This window comes from Mobula hypostoma, chromosome 7 (assembly GCF_963921235.1).
Source record: "Mobula hypostoma chromosome 7, sMobHyp1.1, whole genome shotgun sequence".
NCBI classification, from domain to species: Eukaryota; Metazoa; Chordata; class Chondrichthyes; order Myliobatiformes; family Myliobatidae; genus Mobula; species Mobula hypostoma.
The window spans coordinates 89,553,233-89,569,419 of NC_086103.1; the positions used below are offsets into that span (position 1 = coordinate 89,553,233).

Below are 16,187 nucleotides of genomic sequence, written 5' to 3' on the forward strand. Positions count from 1 at the left end.
ACTTCATCCAAGGTTTCCGGTTAGGGAATACTTGGATCGTCTTGTGAGACGCACAGTCCTCTGTGCATTTCCAGATAAAGTCCGTGACAGCTGAGGCATACTCATCGAGGTTAGCTGCCGAGTCCTTGAATACTAACCAGTCCACCGATTCAAAGCAGTCACGGAGGACCTCATCCGTTTCCTCCGTCCAACGCAACACTACTTTTGACACCATGACCTCCCGCTTCAGTTTCTGTTTGTGAGCTGGGAGGAGGAGTACGGCCTGATGGTCCGATTTTCCAAAGTGAGGTCGTGGGACGGAACAGTAGGCATCCTTGACTGCTGTGTAGCAGTGGTCAAGTATATTTGGGCCTGTAGTGGGTCAGGAGGCATGTTGGTATAACTTTGGCAGCTCTTTCTGAGGTTGGCCTGGTTAAAGTCCCCGGCAGTAATGAGCAAAGCCTCCGGATACCTGGTCTCAAGTTCAGTGATGTTGGCATACAGTATGTTCAAAGCATACTCCACATCCGCTGGGGGGGAATGTAGACCGCTGTCAGTACGACTGAGGTAAATTCCTGTGGCAGATAGTAGGGACGACACTTCACCAACAGGTGTTCAGGTCCGGGCTGCAGGAGCTTGTCAGTGCCACTGTGTCTGAGCACCACGCAGTGTTGATCAGTAGGCAGACACCACCTCCCCTCGTCTTGCCCGAAGACGCCGTGTGGTCCATCTGATGGATCGAAAATCTCTCCGGTCGGATGGCACAGTCGGGTGTGGCAGGGGAGAGCCAGGTCTCGGTGAAACAGAATACACAGCAGTTCTTCATCTCTCTTAAGTAGGTGAGTCTCCCTTCAAGATCATCCACCTTGTTCTCTATGGCTTGCACATTAGCTAGTAGGATGGTGGTCATAGGGACCCTGAAGCCTCTCAGCTTCAATCTGACCAGCAGCCCAGCTCTTTTCCCATGCTTCCTCGGTAAGTAGTGCATCTTTCCTGGTTTCCATCAATGCAGTGTGTTGTTGTCAGCTCTTATGCCAGTCCACATAACTCGGGCTCTGCACCTGGCTAAGAAGACAATTATCGCATGGCCGTCTCGCAGATCACAGCAGCACTGGGAGCCTTACGGAATGTCTTCACGCTATTCTTTTACCGGGGAAAATAATGAATATTGAATATTTGAAAATTAAAATACTAGCTTTCCTGTGAATTTGGCTAAATAAACAGCCTTACTGTGTTGTTTACTTCCCAGAAGAGAAAATCTTGTATTTGACTCCTGAACAAGAGAAGGATAAATCCCATTTCACGGACAAAGAGGTATGATTTCATTCTGCATATTGGTCGTAAGAGATAAATGTTATGTGTATGAGGTTTGGCTTTTGAATGTCCAGTTGAAAAATGTTAGTGTTTCAATACAATGTCTGTAGTATGACAAAACGTTAATCTGTTTTCTTTCTGTGAAATTGCATGTTCAGTACTGTGCTAAAGTCTTAAGCACATGTACAGCTAGAGTGCCTAAGACCTTTGCACGGTATTGTATTTGTCAACATGGAGTGTGGAGTGAGTTCGTAAATCTGGCGGGAGCAAAGGATGTTGGGAGTGGCGAGGGCGGAGTGCCGTGGGAGAGGTGTGTGGTGGGTGGCAGAGGAGGAGTATCGGGGTGGGGAATGGTGCAGGTGCAGGCACACTCAGCCCTGAGACACCAGGCAAGGTCATTTGTTTCCACACAACTGGCTATTGATATTACAGAATGTCTGGTGCTTCCCACTCCCTCCCCTCTCCCTTCCCCTTTTCCCAACCATGATTCCCCTCCCCCTGCCCCCGTTTCACTCCCAGTCCACAATAGAGACATATCAGGTTTATCATCACTCACATGAAGTGTTTTTTTTTTGCGGCAGCAGTACAGTGCAAAAGTCTCAGGCACCCTAGCTCTATCTATCTATCTATCTATCTATATAGATAGATATATATATAATAGCGACTGTGCCCCACTTGACTCCCATTCGTCTAGGGTAAACTGGCATTGACTCTGCCAACTCTGTAATCATGGTGGTGTGGATACTGTGTGATTGCACCCAGGTACAAGCCCACGATGTAAAATATCAGACGGCACACAATAGGCAAGTAAATGATTACAATTTACAATTATTTCACGGTGATAGGCGCCAAATCAATAAATTTTATCAGTTCTGTACACAAATAATTCATTGGAGCTCACGAAATTCCGTATCCGTTCCTCCGCTCGATCTCCAACGAACTCCATCGACCCTCGGCTGGGATCACTCCCAGTGATCTACCAGAGCGCTCGACTCACGTCCGACCTCTCCTCTTCCCTTCCACCAAAAGCCTGCGCTTCTCCGGTTCCCGCACATACAGACAGATGACTTCCATTGGCTAGCAAATGAATACAAGTCCCATTATCACTAATTATAACCCAAACATGCTGCTACTGAGAACCCCTTACACTTATGTGAAATGTTACTATTTCCTGAACCCTAGGTCAGATTTCTACAGCAATTTGGGCAATTTGTTTGTCAAGGGTTCCCTGCCTTTTTTATGCCGTGGACTCCTACCATTAACTGAGGAATCTGTAGATCCAGGGTGGGAACCCCTAGTTTAAATTCTTAAAGATTATGGGAGCCTCTACTTTAGTCACTGATTTCCCGATTCCAGTTGTTGTATGGGTATGGAATCTCTTCCTCAGGTCCCTCCACAGTATGTTGACAGGCCGACTAGGGGGAATGCCATACTAGATCTAGTATTAGGTAATGAACCGGGTCAGGTCACAGATCTCTCAGTGGGTGAGCATCTGGGGGACAGTATCCACCGTTCCCTGGCCTGTAGCATCCGTTAGTCTTGCGAGACCATGGATCTGTGCCTGGAAAGTCTTCACTCTCCAGGGCGCAGGCCTGGGCAAGGTTGGATGGAACACCAGCAGTTGCCCGTGCTGCAAGTCTCCCCTCTCCATGACACCAATGTTGTCCAAGGGAAGGGCATTAGGACCCATACAGCTTGGCACCAGTGTCGTCGCAGAGCAATGTGTGATTAAGTGCCTTGCTCAAGGACTCAACACGTTCCCTCGGCTGGGGCTCGAACTCACAACCTTCAGGTAGCTGGTCCAATGCCTTAACCACTTGGCCATGTGCCTGTAGCATTATCATGGAAAAGGATAGAATTGGCGAGGACAGGAAAATTTTTAATTGGGGAAGGGCAAATTATGAGGCTAAAAGGCTAGAACTTGCGGGTGTGAATTGGGATGATGTTTTTGCAGGGAAATGTACTATGGACATGTAGTCGATGTTTAGAGATCTCTTGCAGGATGTTAAGGGTAAATTTGTCCCAGTGAGGAAGATAAAGGATGGTCGGGTGAAGGAACCATGGGTGACAAGTGAGGTGGAAAATCTAGTTGGGTGGAAGAAGGCAGCATACAGAGGTTTAGGAAGCAAGGATCAGATGGGTCTATTGAGGAATATAGGGTAGCAAGAAAGGAGCTTAAGAAGGGGTTGAGGAGAGCAATAAGGGAGCATGACAAGGCCTTGGCGAGAAGGGTAAAGGAAAACCCCAAGGCATTCTTCAGTTATGTGAAGAACAAAAGGATGACAGGAGTGAAGGTAGGACAGATTAGAGATAAAGGTGGGAAGATGTGCCTGGAGGCTGTAGAAGTGAGCGAGGCCCTCAGTGAATACTTCTCTTCGGTATTCACCAATGAGAGGGAACTTGATGACGGTGAGGACAATATGAGTGAGGTTGATGTTCTGGAGCATGTTGATATAAAGGGAGAGGAAGTGTTGGAGTTGCTAAAATACATTAGGACGGATAAGTCCCCAGGGCCTGATGGAATATTCCCCAGGCTGTTCCACGAGCCGCGGGAAGAGATTGCTGAGCCTCTGGCTAGGATCTTTATGTCCTGGTTGTCCACGGGAATGGTACTGAGTATTGGAGGGAGGTGAATGTTGTCCCCTTGTTCAAAAAAGGCAGTAGGGATAGTCCAGATAATTATAGACCAGTGAGCCTTACATTTGTGGTAGGAAAGCTGTTGGAAAAGATTCTTAGAGATAGGATCTATGGGCATTTAGAGAAACATGGTCTGATCAGGGACTGTCAGCATGGCTTTGTGAAGGGCAGATCATGTCTAACAAGCCTGATAGAGTTCTTTGAGGAGGTGACCAGGCATATAGATGATGGTAGTGTAGTGGATGTGATCTACATGGATTTTGGTAAGGCATTTGACAAGGTTCCACACGGTAGGCTTATTCAGAAAGTCAGAAGGCATAGTATCCAGTGAAGTTTGGCCAGGTGGATTCAGAATTGACTTGCCTGCAGAAAGTAGAGGGTCGTGGTGGAGGGAGTACATTCGGATTGGAGGATTGTGACTAGTGGTGTCCCACAAGGATCAGTTCTGGGACCTCTACTTTTCGTGATTTTTATTAACGACCTGGATGTGGGGGTAGAAAGGTGGGTTGGCAGGTTTGCAGACGACACAAAGGTTGATGGTGTTGTTGATGGTGTTGTGGATGGTGTAGAGGATTGTCAAAGATTACAGAGAGACATTGATAGGATGCAGAAATGGGCTGAGAAATGGCAGATGGAGTTCAGCCCGGAGAAGTGTGAGGTGGTACATTTTGGAAGGACAAACTCCAAGGCGGAGTACAAAGTAAATGGCAGGATACTTGGTAGTGTGGAGGAGCAGAGGGATCTCGGGGTACATGTCCACAGATCCCTGAAAGTTGCCTCACAGGTAGATAGGGTCGTTGAGAAAGCTTGTGGGGTGTTAGCCTTCATAAGTCGAGGGATAGAGTTTAAGAGTCATGAGGTAATGATGCAGCTCTTGAAAACTGGTTAGGCCGCACTTGGAGTACCTGTGTCCATTTCTGGTCGCCTAACTGTAGGAATGATGTGGAAGCATTGGAAAGGGTACAGAGGAGATTTACTAGGATGCTGCCTGATTTAGAGAGTATGGATTATGATCAGAGATTAAGGGAGCTAGGGCTTTATTCTTTGGAGAGAAGGAGGATGAGAGGAGACATGATAGAGGTATACAAGATACTAAGAGGAATAGATAGAGTGGACAGCCAGCGTCTCTTCCCCAGGGCACCACTGCTCAATACAAGAGGACATGGCTTTAAGGTAAGGGGTGGAAAGTTCAAGGGGGGATATTAGAGGAAGGTTTTTCACTCAGAGAGTGGTTAGTGCGTGGAATGCACTGCCTGAATCAGTGGCGGAGGCAGATAGACTATTAAAATTTAAGAGACTACTAGACAGGTATATGGAGGAATTTAAGGTGGGGGGTTATGTGGGAGGCAGGGTTTAACAACATTGTGGGCCGAAGGGCCTGTACTATGCTGTACTATTCTATTAAACCTCTCATTTCTTAAACCTATATATGTGCTGTTGTTACGAACACATCTGCTATTGTAAAAAAGGCTCCATCTGTACTTTATCTATGCCCCTCGTAATTTCATCAGGTACCACCTCAGCCTCTACCACTCCACTCCAAGGGACACAAACTCGGCTTATCCAGTTACTTGTCAGAACTGAGACATTCCATTTCAGACAACATCCTGGTGATCATCCAGGGAGGACTTACCATTCTCCCAAACTGCATTATCTTCAAGTTAACAATATTAAATTCTATGTGTCATTGCTTTGACCATCTTTCCAATTCATCAATATTGTAAGATTATCCTCATTATCAATAGCAACTAATTTTTCCCGTTGTTGAAAGAAAAATTACAGTTGTTAAAGAAGCCTTCTACGTTCATTTCCAAATTATCAATGGAAATTGGTTCATTGTTAAATGTACCAAGGTACAGTTTAAAAAAAAATACTTGCATACTGTGCATACAGATCAATTAATTACAGTGGTGGATTGAGCTAGTACAAGGTAAAGCATTAACAGGGTGCAGAATATAGTACTACAGTAGAAATTACAGTGCTGGTAGACAGTAAGGTGCAAGATCACCACAAGATAGATTGTGAGGTCAAGAGTCCATCACATTGTTGATGATAGACATCCGTTAGTCTCATGAGACCATGGATTTGTGCCTTGAAAGCTTTCCAGGGCGCAGGCCTGGGCAAGGTTTTATGGAAGACCAGCAACTGCCCATGCTGCAAGTCTCCCCTCTCCACACCACCGATATTATCCAAGGGAAGGGCACTAGGACCATACACCTTGGCACCGGTCCGTTGCAGAGCAATGTGTGGTTAAGTGCCTTGCTCAGGGACGCACATGCTGCCTCAGCCTAGGCTTGAACTAGCAACCTTCGAATCACTAGATGAACGCCTTAACCACTTGGCCACACGCAGAATATTAAATCGTCTTATTCTAGTGTGATAGAAGATGCCCTTGAGGCTGGTTTTACATGCCTTCACATTTTTGTATCAATGTCATCAAGCAGGAGATGGCTATTAAGTTCAGGAAAACCTACACCACTCGTGACCTTTTACAGATGTGCAGTGGAGAGCATCCTAATATGCTGCATTACTGTGTGGTACAGAAATACTGCAGGGGGCAGGAGAGCTAACAACAGTTAAAACTGCACAACGCGTCACTGGCGCCAGTCTAGCTGCCTTCAAGGACAAATGTTGAGATAGATGCCGGAGAAAGGCCAAAAACATCATGAAGAATTCCACCCACCCTGTTTCTGGACTGTTTGCCCCATTGCCATCAGGAAGAGGCTCTGCAGCATCTACGCAAGGACCACTAGACTCGAAACAGTTACTTCCCGCAAGTTGTCCGGCTGAATAACACCTCCACCCATTAACCCATCTCCCACCACCACTACATAAACATCACCTCACGTCACTTTATCTGGATACAGTCAGTCTATGTATATAACAATTATGTGTACATTTGCAAGAAAACGTTTGTGGACCCTTTGCAATTAACTGGCTTTTGCCATTAATTACTCATAAAATGTGGTCTGATCTTCACCTAAGTTCCAATAATAGACAAACGCAATAACACACAAACAATTATATTTTTCATGTCTTTATTGAACACGTTGTTTAATCATTCACAGTCCAGGCTGGAAAAAGTATGTGAACCCTTGCACTTAATAATTAGTATAACCCCCACCAAATGTTTCCTGTAGCTGCTGATCAGACTTGCACAATGTGAGAAGGAATTTTAGACCATTCATCCATACATAACTTACAGTTCATCAATATTTCTGGGATACCTTTCATGAACAGCCCTCTTCAGGTCATGCCACAGCATCTCAACTGGGTTAAGGCCTGGACTCTAACTTGGCCTTCCCAAACATTTTTTTTAAACCATTCTGTTGTTGATGTACTCTGTCTTTCGGATCATTGTTTTGTTGCATCATCGAACTTCTATTAAGCTTCGGGTGACGGACTGCTACCCTGACATTCTCCTGTTAAATGTCTTGATACAGTTTTGAATTCACTGTTCCCTCAATGACTGCAAGCTGGCCAAGCCCTGAGACAGCAAAGCATCCCCAAACCATGATGCTCCTTCCACCGTGCTTCACAGTTGAGATTGAGGTGGAGTTTTGGTGTTGATGTTCCTCCAAACACAGCAGTGTGCATTTTGCCAAAAAATTCAATTGTTGTCTCATCTGTCCACAGAAGTGTTGTGGAACATTCAGGCAGTCTTTTGCAAACTTGATGTGTGCAGTAATTTTTTTTGGAGAACGGTGGTTTCCTCTTGTTCAGTGTTTTTCTTATAATGGAAACATGAACAGAGACTTTAGAAACTTCTAGAGATTTCTGCAGGTCTTTTGAAAAAGATCCCTAGGGTCCTTTTTCGCCTCCTTTAGCATTACACGGTGTGATTTTTGCAGGACGCCCTCTGCTAGGAAGAGTAGGTGCAGTACTGAATTTCCTCCATTTATAGACAGTTTCTCTTACTGTGGACTGATGAGCATTCAGATCTTTAGAAACGCCTTTGTAGCTTTTTCCAGCTTCATGCATCTCAACAATTCTTCTAAGGTCCTTTGAAAGTTGTTTTGATTGAGGCATGGTACACAAACAGATCTTTCTTGAGAAGAATAAACGCTGTCAGTAACCTGACTTTGTGCCTTTTTTATAGGGCAGGGCACCTCTTCAACCCACACCTCTAATTTCATCTCATCGATTGGAACACCCGATTTCAAATAGCTTTTGTAGAAAGCATTAGCCCAGAGGTTCAAGCAACACATACAAAATGCTGGTGGAACACAGCAGGCCAGGCAGCATCTATAGGAAGAAGTAGCTGACGTTTCGTATTTCTTCCTATAGATGCTGCCTGGCCTGCTGCGTTCCACCAGCATTTTGTGTGTGTGGCTTGAATTTCCAGCATCTGCAGATTTTCTCGTGTTTGCCCAGAGGTTCACACACTTTTTGAACCCGGACTGTCATTGTTTAAACACCATATTGACGGGAAGTAGTACAATTGGTTCTTTTTTTTTGGCAGATTGTTTGTTTATTATTGTAACTTAGATGAAGAACAGAGCACATTTTATGAGTAATTAATGCAGAAAACCAGGTAATTGCAAAGGGTTCACCACCTACTTCTTACAACTGTACATTGTGCTTTATAGGATTTGCTTTTATATTTGTATTTATTGTGCTTATTTGTGTTCTTTATGCTTATTGTCATTTTTTATGCTGCATTGGATCGTGAGTAACATTCATTTTGTTCTCCTTTATATGTGTACTGAAGAATGACAATAAACAATATTGAATCTTCTGCCTGATGGGAGGTGGGATCAAAGAATGTCTGGAGTCGGTGGGGGTCTATGAGTATGTTCGCTGCTTTACTGAGACTGTGAGAAATGTAGACAGTTCGTGGAAGGGAGACTGATTCTTGCGATGTGGTAACAGCTCAGCACAACTTTCTACCGTTTCTTGTTACCATGGGTAGAGCAGTTGCTATACCAAGCTGTTATGCATTCATACAGGGTGTTTCCTATGGTATGCCAATAAACATAGGTGAGGGCCAAAGGGGACATGCAGAATTTCTGTGGCCTCCTGAGGAAGTAGGGGGGCTGTTGGTCATGGCATCTACATGTTTAGGACAGGACAAGCAATTGGTCATGTCACCAGATTCTCCATCTCCTTCCTGTACTCAAAATAATTATTTTAGATGCGGCCCACTATAGTATCATCTGCAAACTGGTGGATGATGTTAGAGCAGTGAGTGTACAGGGGATTGAATAGGGGCGGATGACACAACTATATGGAGTGCCAGCATTGAGGATAATCGTGCTTTACTTATTGTGGTCTGTACGTTGGGAAGTCAAGGATGCATTTGCAAAAGGAGTTGTTGAGTACTAGGTCTAGGAGTTTATGGATGTTTGCTTAGAATTATGGTATTGAAGTAAACATTAATTTCTCTACTGTCTAGGTAATCCAGAGATGAGTGTGCCAGGGGTGGTGTGAGCTATAGACTTGTTTTAGTAGTAGGCACATTTCAGTGGGTAGAATTTGCCTGGGAGGTAGGAGTTAATGAATGTTGTGATGAGCCTCTTGAAGCACTTTATGATGGTGAATGTCAGAGCCACTGGGTAGTAGTCATATAGTCTTGTTTTTCTTGGGTACTGGGGTGATAAGTGGTCTTAAATATGCATATAACAAACAGGGATCCATTACCATCCTGACGAAGGGTCTTGGCCTGAAACGTCGACTGCACCTCTTCCTACAGATGCTGCTTGGCCTGCTGCGTTCACCAGCAACTTTGATGTGTGTTGCCATTACCATCATGCTGTGGTCAAAGGCGCTCTCAGAGAAGCACTCCTCTTATCACCCTCTGTCTTCTGTTACCAAGCCAATTTTGGATGCAAGTTGCCAACTTGTATCCAATGGATTTTAACCTTCCTATGAGGCACTGTTGTGTGACAGTACCAATGATCTTACTGAGTTTCTTCCATTTATGTGTTGGCAGCACATCACTTTAGTGAAGTGCTTTTACTTCAGTTGGTATAAGCCGACACAGTGAATAGGGCCACTGGTCATTTTGTGTGGGATTTTTGACACTTGACCCTTGGCTCATGGACAATATGGTTGAATTATTAGTGCAGGATGTAGTATATTAAATTGTGTTGAGGTAACAACCTGTTCGGATTGAAGTGATATAACCATATAACATATAACAATTACAGCACGGAAACAGGCCATCTCGGCCCTTCTAGTCCGTGCCGAAGAAAAAATGATACTCGCCTCACAGCAGACGTTTTCCACTCCCCTCCACCGGGTGATCCCGAACAAGAAATATATTTCTTTCTTTCTTTTCTCTCTCTCTCTCTGTCTCTCTCTCTCTCTCTCTCTCTCTCTCTCTCTCTCTCTCTCTCTCTCTCTCTCTCTCTCTCTCTCTATCTGTCTATCTGTCTATCTGTCTCTCTGTCTATCTGTCTATCTGTCTCTCTGTCTCTCTGTCTCATTCCAGTCACAGCGAACCCTTCCCCTTCAAAAAAAGACTCGTCTTCTTACCCCTTCCCTCCCTCCCCACCTGAAGTTTTTGGAAGTGATTGTTTCTCCCTCCAACTTTCTTTTATTTTATGTAGTCTTGTCCCGGTCGAGTCCCGCCTCACCACCCCCACTCCCCCAACTCTCGTCGGCTCCGGCCTGGCTGCCCTTGCGCTCGGGGAGTAAGGCGCCCGAGATGCGCCGTGCGCCTGCTGCCCTAGCCCTGGCATCCTCTCCCAACTGCTCGTCTCCCCCCCCCCCACCCCCTCCCAAGACAAGAGCTCCGGCGGCTAACAGTCGCCCTTAAGGGAAGGGTGGTTGGCACTCGCCAGCTGGCCTCACTTACAGGATTCCAATCTGGATTTTTCCGATCTGGATGAACAAAGGTGCCTTACGAAGTAATCTGATTTTAATTTTCTTTAAAATTTAGACTGGCCAGGAGCACGAGCTCATAGAAAGCATGCCCCTCCTGGAATGGTTTGCCAACAACTACAAAAAATTTGGAGCTACACTGGAGATTGTTACAGACAAATCACAGGAAGGATCACAGTTCGTGAAAGGCTTTGGTGGGATTGGTGGTAAGCCTTGTTCCTTGAGCTGTTAATTGTATAAACAACCTGTTGAATTGATAAACACAAAATGCTGGCGGAACTCAGCAGGCATTTTGTGTGTGTTGCTCGGGTTTTCAGCATCCTTAGATTTTCTCTGGTTTCTGTTGAATAGTTTTTGGAATTGGTATATGATCTGATGCTGTTTTTGCCAGACTAGTGCAATCAATCTAGAAGCAAGGTAAACGCAGACAATAAAATGTTTCAAAATGCTCATAGGTAGATGTGGGGTAGAATCATAACTGCACGTTTAAGAATTAGACTACTTTTTCAACAGTCAAGCTACTGATACCAAAAAATTAAAATAACTATATAATAAATCAAATGAGTTATTGGCAAAGGTGTTAATCATAATTTGGGGGCATTTTTGTTTGTCATCTAATGTCAATAGCCACTTCAGTATTCTCCCCTTATGTGTTGTTTTTCAAGGGAGATGATTGTGCCTGACTGATCATTTGCATCCTCTAATCAGTGAACCAACTACATGAGTACTCCATTAGACATCTTGTTTAATTACCTGTGATACATTTGCTTTGCTCAGGTTGTCTCGTCTTGTTTGGACAATTCCCCCAGACATAGTTGTGCTGAAAGTTGATTCCTCTTACCTATTTATTGCAGCCCAGGTTCCTACCATTTTGTTCACACCCATAACTTTGCAGAGGTGATGTGACCAGCCTTGGAATGAGTAAACTCAGCCTACTTCTGAGATGTTAATCTGGGAATTATCTTTAAAATCTTTTAAACCTGAAAGTGTAATTGTTTTTTTAGCCCCTTTTTTCGCCTAGTGGACTGTCCTTTTATAGTTCAATGACTGTGTTACACAAATGAAGTGGATTAACTTTACTGTTAGCTAATCCATTAATGATATTGTTACTAAAGATGTATATACTTCCCCATCTTGAGAATCAGAGATCCTTATTTAACTTAATTGCTTCTAGGTATGCGGGCAAAGAAATTCACATTGTCAATGTAGACAGTTTGCAGTTTTTTCTTTAAATACAGCTGTTGCATGAGCAATTCAAAATCTTATAACTTTGTTGAAAATTTTAGTATCTCCTTGCATCTTCCCTTGAGTTTCCACAAATTCTGAGAACACAATTGATGTGCTTTCTAGGTTGTTTTTCACATGTGTAAGTGTGTGCACGTGTAAGTGTGCATGTATTTAAGTGTGTTCGTGTGCATGTATGGAATCTTGACTAACCATGATTTTCGTACTGATAGATATTGCAGCTCTTAACATTTTACAGTTATCATATTCCTGCTTCTGAATGAGCTGTCCGCTCTGCAACTATTGTGGAATATAGAACTAGAGCAGCACAGCACAGGAACAGGCCCTTCGTCTTACAATGTTGTGCCAAACCAATTAAATTTGTAATCAAATGGATAATCTCTATGGCCTACACAATGTCCCTACCCTTTCATTATCCTCACATTCTAAACATTTCTTAAAAGTCTCTAATGTTTCTGCCCCAACCACTTCCCTAGCCAGTGCATCCCAAGCAGCCATATGTGTAAAAATGAATAAACAAACAAACCTGCCCCTGACTTCTCCTTTGAAATTACCCCATCTCATCTCAAATACATGTCACACACATCAAAGTTGCTGGTGAACGCAGCAGGCCAGGCAGCATCTAGGCCTGCTGCGTTCACCAGCAACTTTGATGTGTGTTGCTTGAATTTCCAGCATCTGCAGAATTCCTGTTGTTTGCGTTCAAATACATGTCTTCTGTTGTTAGACATTCCAACCCTTGAAAAAAGCTGCTGTCTATCGAAGCCTCTCATAATCTTATAAACCTGTCCAGCATTTCGGAGAAAACAACCTAAGTTTGTCCAGCTTCTCATTATAACACATGCCTTCTAATCCAGGCAACATTTGGCTAAACCTCTTTTGCATCCTCTCCAAAGCCTTGACATTCTTGCTATAATGTGGTGACCAGAACTGTATGCAGTACTGCGGATGCAGCTAGCTAGACTTTTATAAAGCTACTATTGAGTCTATATTTCAGATACATTGTTTGCAAAGTACTGTGGTTGTGTAAAACATCACTGTAATTAATGGTTTTTAAAAAAACAGGTATTCTGCGATACCGTGTGGATTTTCAAGGAATGGAGTACCAGGGAGATGAGGAAGACTTTTATGACCTGGATGACTACTAGGTAGTCTGGAATTGGTCTGGTTACAGGTGCCTAACCCTCCAACATCCAACCCAAGAAGTGAAGATCCACAACAGAGTAATCAATCCCTGCCTTAGAACAGACATTATCACAACTTGTGATATCTAAATACGTTCGAGATGGTGAATTAAAAAAAACAATAACACATAGATTTGTCATAGTGTCAATACAGCAGCAACACCAAACTACTGTTCTTCATGCCAGTTTGGACTAATCTTTTGAGGAACTTTTTTTTTAGTTTTTACTTCAATGGGATTTTTGTTGCTGTTGTATTTTATGAAATTGAAACATTTTTTACCTCCATATGTAGAGGCAAATAATAAAACAGAATGCTATTGAATTTCATTTCTGCAGGCTGAATGAATATAAGCTCTGTTTTTCCCCTTGGAAAGAATTTCTATATTAAAACAAATGGAAATCTTGATCAGCTTGTGTAGTGAATGACCCTGTTTACATGGGCACCAATATACATGGTTATATCTAAAGGGGGAGAGTGAAGAATATGCCTTTTGCTATGTACGTGATTAATATTAATCTCCAGGTTAAAGTAGTGGGGGTTAAATTTTCAAATTTGCAATTGGGGGGAGGGGGAAGTGTCTTGTGATTTTTGCAGAGGGAGCAGAAAAGAATCCGATATGCTCTTATTAAGAATGAATATTTATTGGGAGGCTTGCTCAAAACACAATTTTGCTTTCTGTTTTGCTGAGTTTTCTTTCTGATCTGGTTTTACCATATATGTCCTGGTGATGACCACTTTTGTGGATACTTAATCCCTGAGCAAGTTTCATACCTGCAGTGGTCCTGATATTTTTAGATGAGCATTCCTGTTTTCTTGACAAATTAAGGCCAGCCTTTGACTGTTTTCGTGTGCAAAAGCCACTAAGTTGTAACTTTGGTTTTGATCTGTGTGAAGGTGTATTGTGTTAATAGGATCCGCTCCATATTGGGGTTTATTGTTGCTACAGAATGGACTTATACTGGATGCACCCTAGCAGTCACACTACAGGATATGAGTTCTATTATGTTGTCCACAGACACTGTTGGAAAATTGATGGGGATTGTTTCAAAGAAATGAAGACCTAAGTTCTAGCAAACTCAGCCAGGCACTCTCATGAAACTCTTGCGTCACACACATGGTGGAGTTGGGGTTTTCGTTTGGGGAGGCTCTCATTCTAAACCCCCCCCCCCCCCGGTGTTGTGATTCAGCCTACTAGTTGGCATAGAACGAGGAGGGTTTCCTACTTTCTCCAGTTACTTGAGGTTATCAGGAATCTTTTTTTTAAACAATTTGTTCACAGGCTAAAAAAAAATAGATCATTAAAACTGCACAGAAAGGCTTCATATTATTACAAAGAGAGTGCTTTGAATATTGATGTTTAAGCTGGAGCTGTATTAAACTGTTGGATATGCTTTGAGAAATCAATAGGGAACAAATGTCAAAAGAGCCTTGTTAAATAGCTAATTCACTGAATTCAAAATGGTCGAGGTCTAGCAAATTATCATGCCTGAAGAAATCACGTTAATAAACTGAGGTGGTCATTTGGATTATTAATTGGGTTGCATCACATGTCGAACATTTAAGTGCTCAAATGTGGAATATGTTTGTAAATTAGTGGTGTGATTAGTTACTGGTCTTCTTTTGCATCACAAACAGTGTCTTTGTGGCTGCTTGCACTATGCTCTGTTGGAATCAATCAACCCCAGCTGCTCTAGCTAGTGCAGACCAAAAGGAAAGCAGTTTTTTTTTAAATCAACTTGTTTGTGGTTATTTTTAAATGTGGTATTTGAATAATGCGGGAAGATGGGTCCTGATTTGTACAGATCACCACGTCAACACCTTTAGCTCCTTACTGTTTGAAAGTGTATAGTGCAGTTCATAAGCCACTAATAATCAGGTTCTGGTCTGATACACATCTAATATGTAGCACCATTGCCATTAATTACAAAGACCTTCCTATTCCATATGAGTAGTGATCTTTGCAGTGATCTTTCTAAGTAGATGTATATTTAATTTCGCTCAGTTATTCAAAGTTGGCAGTTTAAAACCAGTATACTACTATGGTTCTGTTCTCACCATTAAGATTTGAATATATTTTCAAAATTTCTCCAAGTACAGAAATTTACAGTTTCTGAAATAGTTTTCTGTTGAAATATCCACGTTTTGTTTCAAAGCAGTCAAAATATCTCATGCTGAATATATAAAGTAGAATTAAGATTTTCCAAATATTGTATGATATGTAATGATTGAAATTGTTTTTTTGTTCATTTTGGCCTCTGAGGTTTTCAGTGCTTAAAAGGATTTGTGTAGAACTCATGTTGAGTTTGTGCACACTTGCAATGTTCTATTTGTCCTCTGCAGTCCCTGTCAAAAGGGAGAATTGTGGTGGACCATGCTTTCAGCACTTGAGTTGTGCAAACAATGTAAATGGGGCCATTTTGATACATAAAACAAGGATATATAAAATATATATATTTACATTTCAAATAGCCCACTGCTTGGTATAAAAGGTATGTATTTGAAAGTATGCAGCTCTTTTTGTAGTTTTAATGTTTACTATTTAAGTTTGGAAATGATGCCAAAATGTTTTTTTTGTATTCCTTCGACCACTGTATTCTCCAAGCTGTTGAATTCACAGAAAGGGGTAGATTTCAGCTTTTATGCACTGCGGCCTCTGCAGAAAGGTCCCAACCAGCAACTTGGTGTTGTGATGTACAGAAATGGAGAAGAGTATTAAAACCATATTTAAGAATATCTTTTACTTGAGTTTTTTTTGGGGGAAGCTGGTCAATGTCTAGCTAGGCCATGACAAAATGTATTTGATTCTTGGTTTCTGACATACATGCTGTCTTCTGGTTTTTGTTTTCACAGATGACTTTGAGTTGATTTTGTCCATAAGTCAGGAAATGCACAAAATCATTCTGTGGTAACCATACCTCCACAGTCATGAATGGTATCAAAACCACATAGGAATGATAAGATAGAGCAATTACTGAAAGTGAAGCAATGGAAGAAAGTAATTT

The 16,187-nt window shown here is 42.6% G+C and overlaps 1 protein-coding gene across 2 annotated transcripts in view; it reads left to right on the top strand.

The window, feature by feature from the left end:
- Positions 1-15,934, top strand: part of LOC134349424 (eukaryotic peptide chain release factor subunit 1) — a 61,189-nt gene extending 45,255 nt beyond the window's left edge. For both annotated transcript variants that reach the window (XM_063053705.1, XM_063053704.1), the window contains exons 9-11: positions 1,229-1,293; positions 10,814-10,961; positions 13,066-15,934. In XM_063053705.1, coding sequence (XP_062909775.1) covers positions 1,229-1,293; positions 10,814-10,961; positions 13,066-13,148 — 296 coding nt within the window. In that variant the 3' untranslated portion in view covers positions 13,149-15,934. The remainder of the gene's footprint in view (positions 1-1,228; positions 1,294-10,813; positions 10,962-13,065) is intronic.
- The last annotated feature ends 253 nt before the right edge of the window (positions 15,935-16,187 follow it).